The sequence below is a fragment of the Dasypus novemcinctus genome, chromosome 27 (assembly GCF_030445035.2).
Source record: "Dasypus novemcinctus isolate mDasNov1 chromosome 27, mDasNov1.1.hap2, whole genome shotgun sequence".
Classification (NCBI taxonomy): domain Eukaryota; kingdom Metazoa; phylum Chordata; class Mammalia; order Cingulata; family Dasypodidae; genus Dasypus; species Dasypus novemcinctus.
The window spans coordinates 23,750,420-23,768,319 of NC_080699.1; the positions used below are offsets into that span (position 1 = coordinate 23,750,420).

The following is a 17,900-nucleotide window of genomic DNA, read 5'->3' on the forward strand; positions in this document are numbered from 1 at the left end:
AGACCCCTGCTGGGCCCCACCAGGGCGAGGAGGGGCCTTTGGGGCTCAGGCCCTTGCCCACAGAAGCTCCACGGGCCTCTACGGGTGGGCACCACCGAGAGGAGAAAGGGACCGGGGCTGGAGAGGGCACGTCCCCTCCCCTTGCCGCAGGGCCCTCCTGGGGGCAGCATGCTGAGGGGAGAGGAAATCAATTTCAGAAACAAGACAGTTGTCAGAATCCGATGTAACTGGTTCCGTCTGTGAAATTACTTGCGGGCCTGCTCCTGTCACCCCCAGGTCCTGCCCAGACCAGCTGCTATTTACATTTTAATTTGATGTGAGAGGCTGATAGATTTTTAAAGCACCATGAGACAGCTCTGTTTCCTCCCTCGTCCCCAGCATCCACAGCTTTCCAAGGAGACCCCGGGTTAGAGGTGGCCCAGCCGCAGGAGCTGTAAACTGCACCTGCCCCCCCAGCCTCCCCTCTGGGATCCAACTATTTAGGGGGTAGGGGGTGGGGGGTGGGGAGGGGCCACTGCTCCCTGCTGTTTGCCTGACTTCCTCCTGGTCAGAGAGGTGGTCTGGAGATTGAGGAAATGAATGCCCAGAGAGGCTCAGTGATTTGTGAAGGTCACACAGCTAGCGACAGCTGGAAGGAGACCAAGTCCCAAGTCCTTCCTTCCCCTCCTGGTTGTTTTTTCATGCCCTCCCCCTGCCACGGGCTTAGTCTCAGGAGTTGGGACGCTGCGTGGAAACGACCTGGTGTGGGTGGTCCTGGGGGGATGCGGAAGGGGCTGGAAACGGGCAGGGCTGGGCGGGCCCGGCCAGGATGCCCAGGGGAGGGGGCGGCAGGCTTGCACTCTGTCTCCCTCCCCTCCTCCTGAGATGGGAGCTCAGCTGGGCTTCTGACAAGCCACTGGGGAGGTCAGGAATGCTCAGAGGAGAGGAGCCGCGTGCAGGTGGGGAGGGCGCGGGGGAAGAGGGCGCAGTAGCCCCGGCTGTGGACGGTGGGAACGAGGATGGACAGTTGCCCCTGGGGCACCCCTCACTTACCCCCCCGCTGCCTGAGGACCCGCGGACACGGCTCTGAGGGCCGCTGCAGACCTAACTCCGCGGGTCTTCTCCATGACCACTCTGGATCCCCATTTTACAGATGGAGAAACTGAGGCTTAGAGGAGTTAAGCAAATTGCCCAAGGTCACATGGTCCAGGACGTCCGTGGCCTTGGCCACAGTGTGAGACTGGTCAGAGAAGGGTGAGAGGCAGGGGAGCAGGGCGCGCAAATGGCCGAGTTTCTTGGGAAAGAAATGCAGCCTAAATCGGGTGATAAGGAGGTCGGTCTGGGAGCAGAGGCCGAGGGGCTAGGTCTCTTCCGCTGGGTGGGTGGTCTGGGCAGAGGGGACGGGTGCAGCCTAGCCTGTGCCTTGCTCTCCCCACCCCATAGAACACTGGAGGGGAGGGGTTGGGCCTGAGCAGAGGTTCTCAGATCTGGCTACCATGAGAACCACCTGGGCAGCTTTTCTTAATTGAAATTTTTAAAAACTAAGCTTTATTGACAAACACGATACCCCCCAAGCCCAGACTCCCCCCGCCCCCTCCCCTGGGAACCTCTATTCTACTTTCTCTGCGAATTTGCTGTTTCTAGCTCTTTCTTCTAAGTGACATCGTACATTTGTTCTTTTCCGTCTGGCTTCTTTGACTCGTGTTGGCGAGGCTCCCCCACGCTGCAGCGTGTCTCAGAACCTCACGCCTTCCGCCGGCCCGTGCGGGGGCGGGGGGACGCGCCGCGTCTTGTTTACCCAGCCGTTTGCTGGCCACACTTGGGCTGTGTGTGAATCTCGGCTATTGCGAAGAATGCTGTGATGAACGTTGTGTACCAGGATCTGTCTGAGGCCCTGTTTTCACCTTGGGAGCTTTTAAAAAGTTACACGGCACAGACTCCCCACCCCTGGAGGCTCTGGGTTAATCGGTCCAGGGTAGGGCCCGGCATGGGTTTTCTTTAAGAGCCCCCCACCCCCGGCCCCCCATGATGCTCTCACAGGGTCCAGGTAAAGAACCCCAGGGCTGGACGGCCCTCCTCTCCCACTTCCCTTTCCCAGCTCTTCCTCTCTCTGCCTCTCTGTGCCTCAGTTTCCCCTCCCATACACTCTCTGTTATTGAACCCTGTCCCAAGAAGGATGGCCCCAAGCCCAATTGTATTGGAAAGACAGAAGTCATGGTGTACTTCACCATACCCAAAGAAAAACTTTTTCAGGAAGTCCTTCTGAAAGTCTAACTGAAATCTCTCCAGGAGTCTCAGAGAAGTCTTCCATAAAAAGATGCTCTGGGCATGCCCTACCGGGGGAGACTTTTCCAAGGGGCAGTAAGTTCCCTGAAACCTCTCTGAGAGCTTTGCAAACCCACGTGTCAGGGGAGACAGGAGCCTTTTCTGCTCAGAGGCTCTCAGCACCTTTTCTTTCTGATAGGATTACACGCACCCAAGAGAGGTGAGCGGCCCCTCCTTCCCTCCAGCCCCGCCCCCCAAGGCTTGTGTCTCTGCTCCTTGTTAACAAGATCCTGACAAGAATGGGGCCCTGGTTGGTGGCAGGAGATAAGCTGCCACAAAGGGGCATGGTTGGCACGTGGGGTGGGGGGCCAGGACCGGTGGGGGGAGCTTTTCCCCTGCTCAGCCTCAGCAGCAGCTCCAGGCTTCCCCTGGGAAGGGCTGGGGGGGGGGGGGGGTGGATTGCCTTCTGGCACCTGCTTTGTTGTTCCCTCCTTAAAGAGCCAGGGCCGTGGTGCTGTTAATTTGATTGCACCACTCCGGCTTCTTGTCTCCCCTGATTAGCCAAGCTCCACCTGAAGCATGAGATTAATTCAAATTGCATGGAAGCAATCAGCCTTGGCTCCGAAAGCCGGTGGGGAGGCGCCCGGGGGGCCGGGGGGCCTTGGGGTCCTGGCTGTCCATTGCCTGAGCCGGGGGCTGGGGGTGGGGGGGCGGCAGGCAGGAGCCGTGTGCACACGTGTGTGCGTGGGGGGGGGGTCACAGAGAACCGGAACACGAGGAGCCCTGAGACCTGGTCTTCAGACCGTTTCTGCCGCACGGTGGTCCCAGCTGGGACCTCATGGGCCTCACCATCTCCAGCCATAAAAGGGGCCCAGTCACTTGCCGTCTAGGCGGCTGGCTGGGAAGTGCCGGAGTCGAGGGGGAGTTTCTCAAATGAGGGTGGGGACTGGCCTCTGATGAAGAGCTGACCGGCAGTGCAGGTGACGAGATGCCCCACGCTGCCCGCCCGGTGCTCTCCTGGGCTCTCTCACTGCTTCCTTCTCCCCCTCCACAGCCCTGGGAGGCGGGCAGTGTTTTGATTCCCATTTTAAAGAGGAGGGGACACTCTACCCTGAGTGATTTGGAACATCGGTGTCCTTTCCGAAACCCGAGGAGACACGCCATCTCTGTGTGCTCACTTGGGAGGTCCTTCAGGGTCATTGCCGTGAGTACCCGGGAGCGGGGAGGGGCTACACTCTCTCTAAAGGGCCAGAGAGTCAATATCTTGGGATGTGTGGGCCTCGCGGCTCCAGAGCAGCTGCAGGCCACCTGGCATTATCGAAGGCCTGGGACTGGCTTTTGGGACAGCAGACCGCTGGGCCACTCTGCTGACCCCGGCCCCAGCGTTCAGTGCGCAGGGAAGGCTGGGCTTGGAGACTCTTGAACACAGGGCGGGGTGGTCCAGTGTGGGCCAGTGCGGAGCCCTCGAGCTGGAGGGGCGCCCCAAGGTGGGACTTCCTGTGGGCTTTGGGCTCTAGTTCTGTGGGGGAGCTCACCTCCCGTGACATGCACCCGAGCTGGCGGTAGGCAAGTAGGTGCTGGAGGGTGCCGGGACGTCCCCCCACACCCCGGCACCTGGCCCAGGGACAGGCATGCAGCAAGCACGCGGCTCTGACTACGTGCTGAGTAACGAAGGGACAGGGGCAGGCTGGACACGAACACACACGAGCAAGAGAACATTGCCTTCCGACTCTCAATTTCGGGGCTCCTGTCGTCGGCGCATACCGTTTTGGTGCCTGCCCTGCCCTCCTTGGCTGGCTTCTCTTCCCAGGATTCTCAGCACCCGGCTTCTCCCGCCCGAGGCACGCTCCCTTTCCCCAGGCTGCCCCGGAGGCCCGGATGGAACGGAGACGTGGGCTGCAGGAATGGCGGCCTCCATCTCACGCCTCTCCGACCCAGTCACAGGATGAGTCGTGAGTCACCAGGGGGTGGGAGCCTCAGGGCCGTCGGTCCAGCTCCTGCTCCAGGTAGGAGTGTGGGCAATGCCGGCCGGTGTCCCCTCCCCCTTGACATGGCCCCAGCAAACATGCCCTTGCTCCAGTCCCAGCTACTCCTGTTGGTGGCACCGCCATACTTCTCACGTCTCCGCCTCAAGCCCTCCGCTCTCCCCGCTCCCTTGGTACAACGAGTGTCCAGGCCTGTTATTTGTTCTTCCGTTTCCCAGACCCTAATCTGGCTTCCATCGTCTGTCACATCACATCCAGACTTTGACGTAGCTCTTCCCTTCCCATCCCACCCCCGGGGCCCCTAACAGGCACCCCGTGTCCAATGCTCTCCTTCCAGCCTCAGGGCCTTTGCTCACCTGCTCCTTCCACCTGGGAGCTCCTTGGCCTCCCTCTGCCTCTCCACACCCCGTCTGTCCTTTATGGCTCAGCTTCATCGAATCCCCCTCCTCCTCCAGGAAGCCCGCACTGGGTTTTTTATTCTCTAGCCGTCCCCGTTGCACTAGTAGTGCCATGAGCTGGCTGGTTTCCTGAACGTTAGTTCCAGCGTCCTAACTCGTCTGTAAGTTTCCTGATTTCATCTGGCCTCTCCCTTGCTCGGTTCTTGACACTGGTGGACACATACGCGCTGCTCAAGAAGTCAATACGTGCGTGACTTCCCCTCATCGATCTTGCCCCTCCCGTTCGGAAGGGTTGCGGCCGTAATCGGGGGCGCAGGGCCTGAGTCACGTCTGCTCTGGCTAATAGTCGGGACCTTTGGCCGCTCAGGGTAGGTGCTGCTTTAGCGCACGGCCTGCCTGCACCCCGTCTATTAACCTCAGCCCCCCCGCCCCTGTGATAACGCTGGCTCCCTCTTGTCTCAGAACGTTTTACTTGACCTTGGTTGATACGGAGCACAGGGCCCGTGCCCGTGGGAACTCTAGGGTGGAGGGGGTCACTTTGTCACCACTGCCCATCGCCTCTAAGGAGGGCCCTGGGGAGGGGGCTTTTCAACGGGGAGTGGCAGCCTCGTTGCTCCTCTCCCTGCTCAGCTGCCTGTCAGGGGATCGGGGTTGTTATGGTGATGAGAGGGAGGCTGGGAGGGGCTGTTCCACATGAGACTATTTTATTTTCCCCAAAACCTGGGCACAAAAATCTGCTTTGGGGCTAGTCCGGGTCATGCCGTAGCCTGCTCCCATGGTACTGTTGCCATTTTGAGGTCAATAAGCTCTCCCATGTGTCTTTGATTCAGACTTGTCTTTATCTTTTCTATAAAAAGACAGAAAAACACCAAGGGCCACAGTTTCTGGAAGGTGCAGAGGGATGACACCTGCTTGCTGGGCTCAATGGATGCCTTAGAGGGCGAGGGACAGGGAGAGAAGGAGTGTGGCCCCGTTGAACAGAGGAGCAAGCTGAGGCCTGGAGAGAGGTGTGGCCGGCCCCGCTGGCCCAGGGTGTAGGTGGAGGAGGCTGGGAAGAGGACCCGGGACTCCTGTCTCCTAAATGAACGACTTGTTTTGGCCTCCCTGGGCTCTGCAGAGGGCGGGGAGGGCCTGGGCGGCTGCCCTCCGCTGCCCTCCTGCTCAGTGAGGCGGGTTGGCCGCTTGCTTCTCTGGGAGGAGGATGCGGTGGGAGCCCGGCCTGGCGGGAGGGTGCACGGCCAGCGCGCTGCCCTCCTGGTTAATGAGGCAGAAGACAAAGTGCTGCTCCCTACTCTATAAAGTCTGAAAATCAATAAGGCCAAGAGCCAGTGGGATAATCAGGGCAAGGGAGAGGCCTCATCCCTCCTCCTCCGGCCCTTTCCCAGGAGGCTGGGAGCCAGGCCCCAGGCCCGCGGGGGAGACCTTGGCTTGGCACAGGGTGGAGTGGGGACCTCTCAGCCCCCTTGAGCCTGGGCAGGTGAGGCTGGTCGCTGACCACCACTTGGCATAATTTGCCCCAAATACGGCCGTGGCAGGGCCAAGAGGAAGCCCAGGCCAGCTGGACTCTGAACCCAGGTGTCAGCCCCTGCTGGGCTGCCCACTGCTGTTTGCAGAGCCAGCAGGGTGTCTGTCCCACTCAGCCCTTCACCCAATCAGGGGGACTTGCCTTAGGGTAAAGGGAGGAACTAAAGGGGTGACCTGGGACCCCTGACCTGCTGGCTGGGTGCTCAGTTGGCCTTTCAGTTCCCAGCAAGGAAGGACAAAGTGGGCAGTGGCTGCTGTACCAGGCTGGGCGCTGTAGGCATGAATTCTTCCAAAGGGAGAGGAAGACTCCGCCAAGTCCTCCAGGAGCGTTGGTCTGTGAGGACACAGGGCCCACCGCCGGGAGCACAGAGCCATTTTGGGTAAATACCTGTCTTTGCCCTGGTTTCATCATCTGCCCTGGCAGGGGCCCTGTGAGTGTAGAGTGTGGCAGTCCCAATCCACACATCTGAGCTCTACCGTCATGCCCTCGGGCCAAGGGCTGTCATGCTGACGGTGTGGTCCTCCTCTGGGAAGAGGCCTTGGAAGGTTCTAGAAGTAGGCAGGAGGGAATCCCTTGGGTACCTGGAGCGTGTCTAGAAAAGGACTTGGGGGCTCAGGGTGGGCCCATCCTTTGGAGGAGCCGGGGTTGAGGAGGGCAGAACAGACCCTCTAAAGCAGGGAGCCTTGGCAGGAGCCCTGGCCAGCCAGGACTAGGGAGGTACGGCTTACGCCTGACAAGGAGGCGTTTCCTTTGGACATATGTGAAATCTGGATGCTCTCAAGTCAATGGACATACATTTGTCCTTTCCAAGGTTTTGTATTCTGATCCTTGTGCCAAAGGCAACACTGGCAGGTGAGCTGGTCTACCCAGGCCCAGGGGCTGCCTTTTCTAGGCCCAGCCCCCTCTGCCCCCACCACCCTCCAGTCCCCACTAGAGTTCGGCTCTGTGTGCCTGCTTTCTGACTTTCTATGACTCTGCAGCTGGGTATGTGCTCTCCGAGTGCTCTTGGATCTCACTTTAATTGGCCTGACATTTTGCTAAACAAACAAATCAAATCGCAAAGCAAACAAAGAGCCCTTATTGGGTTTAATTGGCCATGGAGCTTTGTCTGTGGCACTATTTCTGGAACCATAATGAAGTGGAGGGGAGTCTGGGGGATATACCAGGACCTGTCTAATAAGGTAATCTGCCAGACAAGGGGGCTGGCCCAGGTCCCGGGAGACCCTTCCACGTGGCACGTAAACAACACAGCCATCAGCTTCCACGCCAGACTAAGTGGTGTGCTTTGTACCTGCCTCCCACTTAAGAATTCTCTTTGAAGGTGTTTTATTCTTTTCCCCTGTGTGCCAGTTGGAGGAGGAATTGCCTCCTCCTCCTCTTGGTCATTATCTCTTTTTTCATATTTAAAAAGGGAGAGGAAAGGCCAGCTCTGTAGACATGGCATTTTCTTCTCTTAATTACATTTATTTTCAACCAAATTCTGGGGGATGGCAATTTGACCTGGTACCTTTCAGGTGCCCTGAAAGGGCCATGCATGCTGCTAGAATTATAGGTTGTCTGAACTGGAAGGGGCTTTGGAGATGAGCTAGTGACTAGATACCAGACCCGGCCAGTGATTGTACAGATGAGGAAACTGAGAGCAGGGACGGGATGGCTCATGGATATACAGCTAGCAAGTTCCTGAGCCAGGACCAGCATCTCGCCTTTGACTAATAGTCTGTGCTCTTTGCACCAAACCGTGAGTCCAAGGAGGCAAGTTCCAGTCATAGATGGGGCCATCTACCCACTGTGACCTTAATCCAGTCCCTTAACTTCTCTGAGAAGCAGCTGTTGCCTGCCAACCTCAGAGGCAAGATAAGAGAAGTACTTTGTAAACTGTAAAGTGCTGTACCTGTGCAGGTAGCAAGCTGGGCTCTATGCTCAGGCACTCAGGGGCTCAGTTCCCACCAACATTCTAGGGGTCAGGGAGGAGTGGGGGCCACTTGGGCCTGGCATTGGTAGTCATCAACGATGTTCAGGGACTTGGGAAACCGCTTGCCCACTCCAACACCCCCTTAGCTCCCCGGGGCTCTGAGAAGAGGTTCTGCATGGCAATTCTCCAAGAACCAGCTCTGGAGCCCTGACTCCCCCAAGACCCCTAGGCTCCTGGAACTCTGGTTTGGTGCCTGGAATCAATAGTCAATGCTACCTGGGGAGAGAGATTTAGCTTTCAAAGCTCACAAGCACCTCGCATTGCCTTCTCGCTGCCTGTCCTTCCCTCCTCTCTCCACCAGACTCCCTAAGTGGGAACTTAGGGACATCCATGGACTTTCCTGCCTCCGGGCTCTTGCTTATGCTGGTTCCTCTTCCCTGGCATGGGGTGACCTTTGTCCTTATTGGTATTGCTAAAAATCCTTCTCATCCTTCAAGTCCTACTTAGAGACAATGGCTTTTGGGAAGCTTTTCCCGATAAGCTTCACAATTCCAAGGTTGGAATTGTTTACTCCCTGCCTGAGTCTCCTCATCTCACCTTGTTCGTAGCTTTCTAAGGCACCCATCATTTTGTACATGATGGTTGTTTGAGGTGTACGTCTGCCTCCTCTTTAAGATTCTAAATTCCCTGAGAAAAGCAACCGTGTCTTACCCATTTCTATATTTCCAGTACCTAAAACTGACGATTGCTAACAATTGTTGAATGTGTATTTTGTGTCAAGTACTGTATTAATTGCTGTTAAGTGCATGTTCTCATTTAATCCTTAAAGGAGTAGGAAACGCTAAAACCCCACACTTGCAGGAGGAAATTGGGGCTTATGGAGATGGTTGTCCAAGATGGCACAGCTGGCAGGTGGCAGAACTGGGATCTAAAGCCAGGTCTGTCTGATCCTAAAGTCTGTGCTCTTAGCCCCAGGGCTTGGATTCCCCATTGAGTGAGAGCTCAGCGGACACCTGTTGCATTATCACTGGGAAGAGTAGGGGTCAGTGGTATAGATACTCAACAGAGGTCAACCCCAAACTGACACTTGAATGTCAACTTGAATTCAACCTACACTTGAACGCTTTCTCTGATGTATATTCCCTTTGTTAATTCTGCCTGGGTGAAATGGGGCTTAAGGTCAGTTCTGGAAGTTCACAAAAGTGTGAGGTCTGACAAGGTGGAGCCATCCTGGGTCCAACGTTTGCTGAATGCTTCAGGCAGCCGAGGCAAGCCTGGGAATGTAGCTTTGCAAGTGGCAGGTCTCTCGGTGGCAGGCTCTGGAAGTGGGCTAGGGCAGCATAGGGGGGTTGTGGTGGTGACAACTGCCCAAGAGATGACTGGGGGTGGTTTCCCACCGATCGTCGCCATGGCGACCCCCATGCCCAGGTCCTGGAGGGCCTTCCCCACCTCCATGTGCCCTTTCAATTAAAATCAGAGTTGGGGCAGATGGGAGAAGGATGAGGGAGAGTGAGGGGGAAAAGGGCAGAGCAGAAGGAGGAGGATTGTGAGGGGAGCAGCTGAGGGTGGGGTACGCATGTGTAAGAGCAGCAGGAGGCAGAACAGAAGTTCCCAGAGAAGGTCAGGAACACCAGTGTCCCCCTCCAATCCCAACTCCCACCCCCTTGAAATAGTCCCGGGAGCACCTCCTGGCAGCCAGAGACTGTAGAATCCCGGAGGCTGCTCTAGAAAGACAGTCAGACCCACACCCCAGACAGAGGCCCCAGGCACACCCAGCCCTCCACAGCCCTCGGCCTCAAACGCCTTGGGCCCACCCCGTCCTCAACCGTGAGGCATTTGGGATGGTAGAGGGGCCCCTATGGCTGGGGCACTGGGGACCGTGGGCCTGGAAGGGAAGGAGGCGTTTGTGTCAGAGAAAGGGTGTGAGGGGAAGGCCATCTGAGGGAACACGTGTGTGAGAGGGTGTGGAGACCCTGTGAGGGCGTGTGAGAGAGAGTGTGTGGGGGCGAGTGCAGTTGGAAAACAACCTGTCAGAGGAGGGTTATGTGAGGGCACGAGAGAGAACAAGAGGGGAGGAAACGGCTCGGGGGGGAAGGTGAGGGAGAGGGCCCAGGAGCCAGAGGCTGGCGGTGTGGAGAGACTGTGTGTGAGGAAGGGGTGAGAGACGCTGTGTGTCAGCGGGCGGGGTGTGTGAGGGGCTGCGGGGGTGGGGAAGTGGGACCCCGAGGTGTTTGCGAGACGCAGCACATGTAAGAAATGAATGTGCGTGTGCCTCGTGTGGAAAAAAGCAAAGGAAAATGACAAGGCTGCAATTAGGGCAAGCGGGGAGGAAAGGAAGGGAATGAGGTTTGGATTCTTCCTGCAAATGATTAGTTTGATAAGAAACTTTTTGCCCTCCCCTTGAGAAAAGGGGGACTGGAGTGTGATTTTGTGTTGCCCATGGCCTGGAGGCTGCCCTAGATTTACAAAACGTGCTTCCCTCGAACAGCTCAGAGCCTTTCCTAGCTGCTGCCTGTGCTGTGAGGCGAGGCTGGCCTAGGGAAAGTGCAGGCCCGTTAGCATGAAGGGACTTGCCCAGGGTCCCAGGGCCTCAGTGACACAGCCCACCCCAGCATTGCCCCTCACCCACATCCCCTCATCGCTACAGAGCAGCCACTAGCCACGACGCCAGCAGCCACACTCACTCAGTGGCCTCCCCTAACTTAGAGAAAAAGTGCAAAGATGGAAGGGAGGACGGGAGGACGAAAGGGAGAAAGAGTTTGGGCTCATCTCTCCTGCCCAGAGCTGGGAGATAAGGATCAAATACCTAGAGAGTCCCTCGGGCGCCTGCTATATTCCTCTAGCCTCACGCGGGCAGAATTAGCCAAGTTCTCCCTGGCCGAGGGATGTAGATTGATTGCCTGGTTTTATTAAGGACAAAGTGCTTTTTGATAGTGTGAGGAAAGTGGCTCCCCAGGGCGGGGATTCCGGCGCCCGGAGCTCCCTGAGCATCGATCGGGGCTTCCCTGCCTCGTGCTGAGCTGAACGCCGGCTTTGGCAGGCGATGAAGCAGCGAGATTCCTAACAGGGCCAGCGCCGGCGAGGAGGCGCCGGGCAGACCGCACGCAGGCGCTGCTCCCAGCAGCCTCTCCTCTGTGCCCTGAGCCTTAAGGAGAAGGGAACTGGTGATGCAGTCGCCGACGGCCCTCCCGGGGGGCCGGCTACCATCCTGGCAGAGTGGGCTGGGCACCTTATGACCCCCATTTTGTAGAGCAGGAAATTGAGGTACGGTGAGGCCAAGGAAACTCATCAAGGCCACACAGTAGTTGGGTCATGGTGCCCAGATTCACACTTGACTCTGTCAGACGCTAAAACTTGGGCTCTTACCCCTGCCCCCCACTGTTCATGGTCCAGTTCCTGGCTGTGACGGTTAGGCTATTGTGTCACCTCGGCCAGGTAACTGTGCCCAGTTGTTTGGTGAAGCAAGCACTGGATTAACTGTAATACAGGGCATTTATGGACTTTAGTTACCATTGACTTTACAGCAGGTAAATCATAGATAACTGGCTATAATTACATCAGTCAGGGAGATTGCCATCAGCAGTGAGTGATGTTTAACCCAATCAGTTGAATGCCTTCAAAGGGGAAGTAATTCCAGCATTGAGAGAGAATTTCCTAGCTCGTCTTTGGACAGCCAACGTCTCCCAGAACTCATCAAGAACCTTCACTGGACTTTCATTGCAGCCCCTGGTTGCAGCCTGCCTGCAGAACCTGGACTTGTGCACCCCCACGGCTGCGTGACAGGCTCTTACAGAATTGCAGACTATTGACAGATCTCTCTTGTTGATTCTGTTGCCCTAGAGAACCCTGACTAACATACTGGCATAGGGTCAGATGGACACCGGGGAACCCATTACACAGGTCCCTAAGAACATAAAGGATAGGCTCACCCAGTGGGAATGTCTGAGCATGGATTAAAAGAATTCAGGAATAGCAATAATGGTTGGACTTCAAGACTTATGCATTCTGGGGACTTAGAAACCATTTATACTGCACCAACTTAAAATGTTTTCTTGCTCCCTTGGCTTTTTCAAATCATGTTCCTCTTTCTATTATTAGTTCCTGTGTTTCTCACAACATTTTGTGAGGTGGTTGGCCTGGGCATATACCTCTAGCACAGGTGAGAAAATGAGCAGAGAGAGGTGAGATGACTTGCCCAAAGCTCAGAAGGTAGATTTGGACAAGGAGACTAGGTTTTCTGCCCATAGGGACACTTTCTTCCACAACATGGGAGTGGTATCTTCTTTTCTAAGCCACCAACAGGTTATGCACAAGCAGGTATATATTAAGTAAGAGAAATATATTGTTTGATATGACTATTCAGGTCAAATTGCCAACAGATAGGTCGAAGTAAATGGAATGTGATGACTTATAGGACTGTGATACAGCAAATCCTGAGATTATCTTGACTGGGGTGGGGTAAGTTGGGGCCGTTCTGGGTCTAAGACCCTTGTTTTAGATGACAATGCTTTTGAATCCCCCATCGGGGGGTCCCAAGCCCACCTCTGACCAGGAAGCCTCCCTGCCTCCCTTTCACAACCGTTCAATGGAAACGAAGGTGTAGATAGGGTGAGTGCAAAGATGGGCCTTGGTCAGTGGAGAGCTGGGGGGCTGCCTGGGGGCAGGACTCACTCTTGACAGTGAGGAACATGGACTTGCTGATGTCAGTGCCCACGCCGTTGCTGGCCTGGCAGAGGTAGTAGCCGATGTCCTCCTCCAGGACGTGGCGGATCAGCAGCGAGCTGTTGGGCAGGATCTGGATGCGGCCGGTGAGGGGCACTGGGTGGTACTGCTGGGGGTTCCCACTCCCTGGAAGGAGGTGGCAGTTAGGATGAGCCATGTCTGTGCTAGGGAGGGAGTTGGGTGGGGCTGGAGTGGCCCAAGGATGGCCCTGATACCTTTCTCTTGCTGATCTCGCGCCATTTTGAATCAGAACCGTACCACCCCCAAAGTAACCCGGAGCCCACCCTGCTCCTGCTGGAGGGTATGAGAGGCCCTCACAGAGGTTGGTCCCTGCTCCAGCTCTGAGTATGGAGATGGAGTTGGGGGCCTCAGGCACTGAGTTTCCTTGGGATGAATTCCTTAGAGAAGAAGAGTTGTCTTCAGGCCCCTTGGCAATAGGCAAAGGGGAGATTGAGCTCTCAAATGGCAGTTGCCTGGATTTAAGCAGCTAAATCTGGGAAAGAGGCCCTCCATCCTGAAAGGGAGGGCTTTGTGGCACCACCACCCATTCCCACAGTGTCAGCCACAGACACAGTTAGAATGGGAAATTGGCATGGGGTTTAGTCAGATAACAGATGCATCCCTGGGATTCAGCTGGACTCCAAGAAGGGCCAACATCCTAGAGTAGACTGACTGGTGAGAAGCAGGGAGCCTTGAGGCATTGGGATCCCAAGGCAGGGGAGTGGATATATTTGGAGTTTGAAGGATAGGGGCTTGGAGGGATGAGTCATATCTGTGAGGATAAGAGGAAATTTGGAGGCAGCATGACCGCACTCCCTGGTCCACAGACCTCTGGGCTCAGGATGACCTCCAGACCAGGTGTAGCTCAGAGCCCCCCTGGAAATTCTGAACCTGGGCTCCCAACCAGGGCTAGGAGTTATGTAGGAGAAACAGGGCCAAGTCCCACCAGACCATCCTCCCCTTCCCTGGCCCTTCTCAGAGACTCTGGCTGGGCCAGGGGCTTACCCTTGGCATGCTTCCACATGACCTTGGGAGGTGGGTAGCCATCCACTGAGCAGTTGAGCACGCCAGCTTTGCCATAGATGCCATCCTGGTTGTTGGGCTGCACTACAAATCGAGGAGGCACTGTAGAAAGAGGAAAGTGGGGAGAAACAGGTTACCTTGGTCTCCAAAAAGTCTTCTGGGGCTTTGGGCAACTTCCACCCATTGTCCACCCTGCCTGGACCCTTATAAAGATGGAGGCCTGCAGTTTCTGGAAACTTAGATGCTGAGAGCTTTGGATGAGTCCTGGGCTGGGAGTTGGGGATTCCAAGTTCCCACTCTGACTTTGCCAATGACTAACTGAGCCAGTGTCTCCCCCTCTAGGGGGCCTCAGTGTCCTGCCCTGAAAAGTAAGGGGTTTGGATTTCCTGATCTTTAAGGCCCCTGCCAGAGACAACTTTCCATGAGCCCGTGACTCAAAGTCAAGACCTAAACAGATGTTTTCCACCGTCAGCCAAGCCAGACCCTCCCACGCCCTTGGCTGGCCTGTCCCCGCTCACCACGCACGATGAGCTGGCGCTCTCGGCTCACAGTGGCAGCTGCGTTGCTGGCGATGCAGGTGTAGTTGCCGTTGTGCTTGAGGGAGACGCTGGATATCTGCAGGGAGCTCATGAACTCCTTGCTCTCGATGGTCACGCCCGAGCCTGAGATGATCACCTGCCCGTCCTTCCTCCAGGTGATGCGGATGGGCATGTCCCCCGACGACACCACGCAAGGGATGTAGAGCAGCTGGCCGATGGAGGCGGGCGGGAACTCGAAGGGCTGGATCAGAGGGGGCACTGGGAAGGCAGGGGGAGGGCTGCCGTCAGGGCGCCCCTCGCCCCAGCCTGGCTGGCGGCCCTGTCTCAACTGCCTTGCCTGTGGGTGCTGGGCTGCCCCTGCCCACCCAGGGGTGGCTCTTGACTAGAGACCCCCGGATGCTGATTTCTTGTTCTCCTAAGCACAGACTCTCCTGCAAGTGCCTGGGTACCCTGCCGTTGTCCCCTGGCTCCAGTCCCCGTCCACACAGGCCTGCACTCAATCTCACCTGCAGATTGATCCTGGAATTGGACTCGTGTGCTTCTAGATACCCACCTGCCTGCTGACCCACTGCTCAGCTTCACCCCAACTTCCTCGCCACTCCTTGGCGCCCCCGTGCCCACATTCTTATCCCAGAGATGCATCTCCCAGGTCTCTGTGGACTTGGTATCAAGAGATAATATGCCCCAGATGGCAGGAGAGGAAGGCAGGAGCCGAGACCCCCCCACAGGCCCTGCCGTGCTCGTCTGAAACCTCGGGCTGGGTCTCCTTCCGCAGGGACCCCATCACCCACCCCAGCCCTTTCCGTTTTTATCAAGTGCTACGACAGGTGAGTGGAAGCTCCCATCACTGGTCGTTTCAACTGGATGCTTTCTAGACATTACCTCACTGAATCCTCCCACCAAAAATGTGGAATGAGTTTAACTGTCCCCATTTCACAGATGAGGAGAATGAGGCGCAGAGAGGAGAGTCATTTATTCCGGTGACCGGCTCCCAAGTCCATCTGTCTGATCCCTCAAGTCTGAGCTCTCTTCACTAGGCTGCCCTGTAGCCCCTCTGGGAAAGCTCCAAACCTGCCCAGACCAGAGACCCCTTCGTAACTGAGCTCTCCTTGGGTGACCGCAAAGGGCAGAAGAGGCCCAGCGTCTGTGAGACAATCAGCTGGTTGGCCTGGGACACTCAAGCAGGCAGAGCGTCATCCACCCAGACCCTCACCCCACCCCCCCACAGAGGTCCGGTCTCCCCCCTGCCCGGTTTCCCCCTCCCTCCCTCCCTCCCTCCACTGCCCACATCTCAGCCTCTGGGGGGCCTGGCAAGAGCCAGAGCCATTATCTTCATGATAACTCAATTAGGCCAAGGCAACTTCCCCAGCAAGTGGGGGGAGAAGAGAGAGGAGACAGACACTTAGCTTAACAAGGATGAGTATCCTTTAGATGTGCGCTCCTTTCTGCAGTCAAATAATTCACTTATAAGGCTGCCCACAGGCCTCGGGCCTTTGCCCAGGCGCCAGCCCACCCCTCCTGGGAAGCCTGCCCATCTCCACCCTAAGCTCCCTGATACGGATGAGCCCCTGGGGGCAAAGGATGGGTGGCAGCACGGCCCTGCCCCGTGTCGAAGGATGTTTAGGGCTCGGTTGGGAACTGCCCTTGGGGAGTGGTCCCTTGCTGACATGGAAAATTCTTGACCGCCCTTTGGAAGCCTGGGGGAATTCCTGACCGACAGCTTTAGGCCTGGAGGAGGTAACATCTAGTGGGGGGCGCTGCCTCCGTAACCGACAGCACGGAAGCCACACTCTTAGCAGAGCCCTCAGCGCAGCTTTCCAATGTCCTCACCCTCCTTACCCTACCCTCTGGCCTCGGGGCCCTTCTAGCACCCCAGGAACTTCCATCCACCTGAGTCTTTGCCCAGGTGGATGTGAACCCAGCTGGGCATTTGTCCCTTATTCCCACCACGTATGTCCCTGGCCCGCTGACTTTTGAGCCCTTCTTGTACTCCAGATCCACCTGGGCCCAAATCCAGGTTCTAAATCCCAGCCAGGTTTGCTGGGGCTTGGCTCATTGTCAGATCTTCCCATCCCAGTCTCTGGCTGCCTCTTTTCCTGGGGGTTGAGCATTTGTTCCCCACATTCTGAGGGGTTTGCTGGGCTTTGGGTATTCCCAGATGGAGTTCTCTGGAGCCCTGACTCTAGTAGTGGCCCAATGTCCATTCTGAGACTTCCCAGAGACCCCCACTGCTGGCCTCAGCTGATCCCTCTTCTTTTTTTTTTTTCGCCTGGATTGATCGGGCCTTGTAGGCATTCTTGGCTTTTTTGATGGAATGACTAGAGACCCAGATCTGCCACTTAGGTTGTTTCCTTAGGCTTAGAAGAACCAGTTATGGTCCAGTTCTCCTTCCCTTAAAGTTCCAAAGCTCAAGCCAATGGACTAACAGGCCATTCCTCCTCATCATTTTACACCCTGCTCAGGCGCCTCTTGTCCTGTGCCATCTAACCTCCTCTGGCACAGCTCTGCAGCACTTGGTCCACACTTTGATTATGGCACTTGTCACATGGTGGTGGGGCAACTGCTTGTATTATCACCTTCCTTAGGAGGCTGGGAGTTCCTTTAGGGCAGCAATGAGGCCTTATTTGTCTGGAAAATTGAAAGTGACCCCATAAATATTGATTGGATGAGTAAATGAATGAACCTATGTCCAGATATCATTTCCTGGGCCGACCTTGGGAGTTACCTGTGAGGTGGGCAAGGGGATGGGAGTTCACTCAGAGTAAGAGGGAGGCTCTATGCTGCCCCTCAAGATGCTGACTTTATTCTGGGAGCCTGGAGCTTCTCGCTTGGTTCGTCTTAGGGGCCAGGCCCTTGCTATCACAGCACCAGAGCTGGATCCTGAGATTGATGAGCCCTGCGGACGATGGAGCACGGACTCAAGGGGAGAGTCCTGACCGTGAGAGGGGCTGGAGGGCAGGGTGTGTGGGCAAACAAGGAGTCGGGGGTTATGCAGAGAGAGGAGAAGGCTAAGGGACAGTCAGGTCTGGAGGGCTGTCCCCAGAGGAGGGATGGCCACTGCCCTACATTTCCACTGAGGACAGAGCAAGTGCATAGAGAGAGATTGAAATTAAGCAGGAAGATTTAGCTTACTGTCTCTCAGTAAGAAGGGATTTAGATACTGGAACAAGTGACTAAGGCAGGTTAATTCATTAATTAACTAATTCATCTAATATTTATGAAATGCCTGCTCTGTGAAGGCATTATGCCCCATGTGGGCCAGGGAAAGTAGAAACATGCTTAAACTACAGATGGAACCTCAGGAGCTTCGGCTGTACTAGGAAATGTAAGATACTCTGATGATTATCAGACAAGCCCCACCTCGACATGCAGGCGCTGAACTCAGAGCAGAGAGATGTCGTCTGGCTGGGTGAGCGCAGCTTTGTGGAGGAGGTGGCATTTGAGCTGGGAGTTAAAGGAAATGCACGCTTTCAAAAAGTACATGGGGCGAGGCAGAGGAAAGAGACTGAGCCAAGGGGCAGAGACCAACCAGGGTCTGTCCTTCCATTCCGG

General features: G+C 56.2%; 1 protein-coding gene across 1 annotated transcript in view; it reads right to left on the reverse strand.

Moving 5' to 3' along the window:
* Window positions 1–17,900, reverse strand: part of DSCAML1 (DS cell adhesion molecule like 1) — a 334,417-nt gene that overhangs the window by 51,763 nt on the left and 264,754 nt on the right. The window contains exons 9-11 of the mRNA XM_004452913.5: window positions 14,328–14,606; window positions 13,792–13,911; window positions 12,736–12,912 (exon numbers count right to left, since the gene is read on the reverse strand). Of these exons, the coding sequence (XP_004452970.2) occupies window positions 12,736–12,912; window positions 13,792–13,911; window positions 14,328–14,606 (576 nt within the window). The remainder of the gene's footprint in view (window positions 1–12,735; window positions 12,913–13,791; window positions 13,912–14,327; window positions 14,607–17,900) is intronic.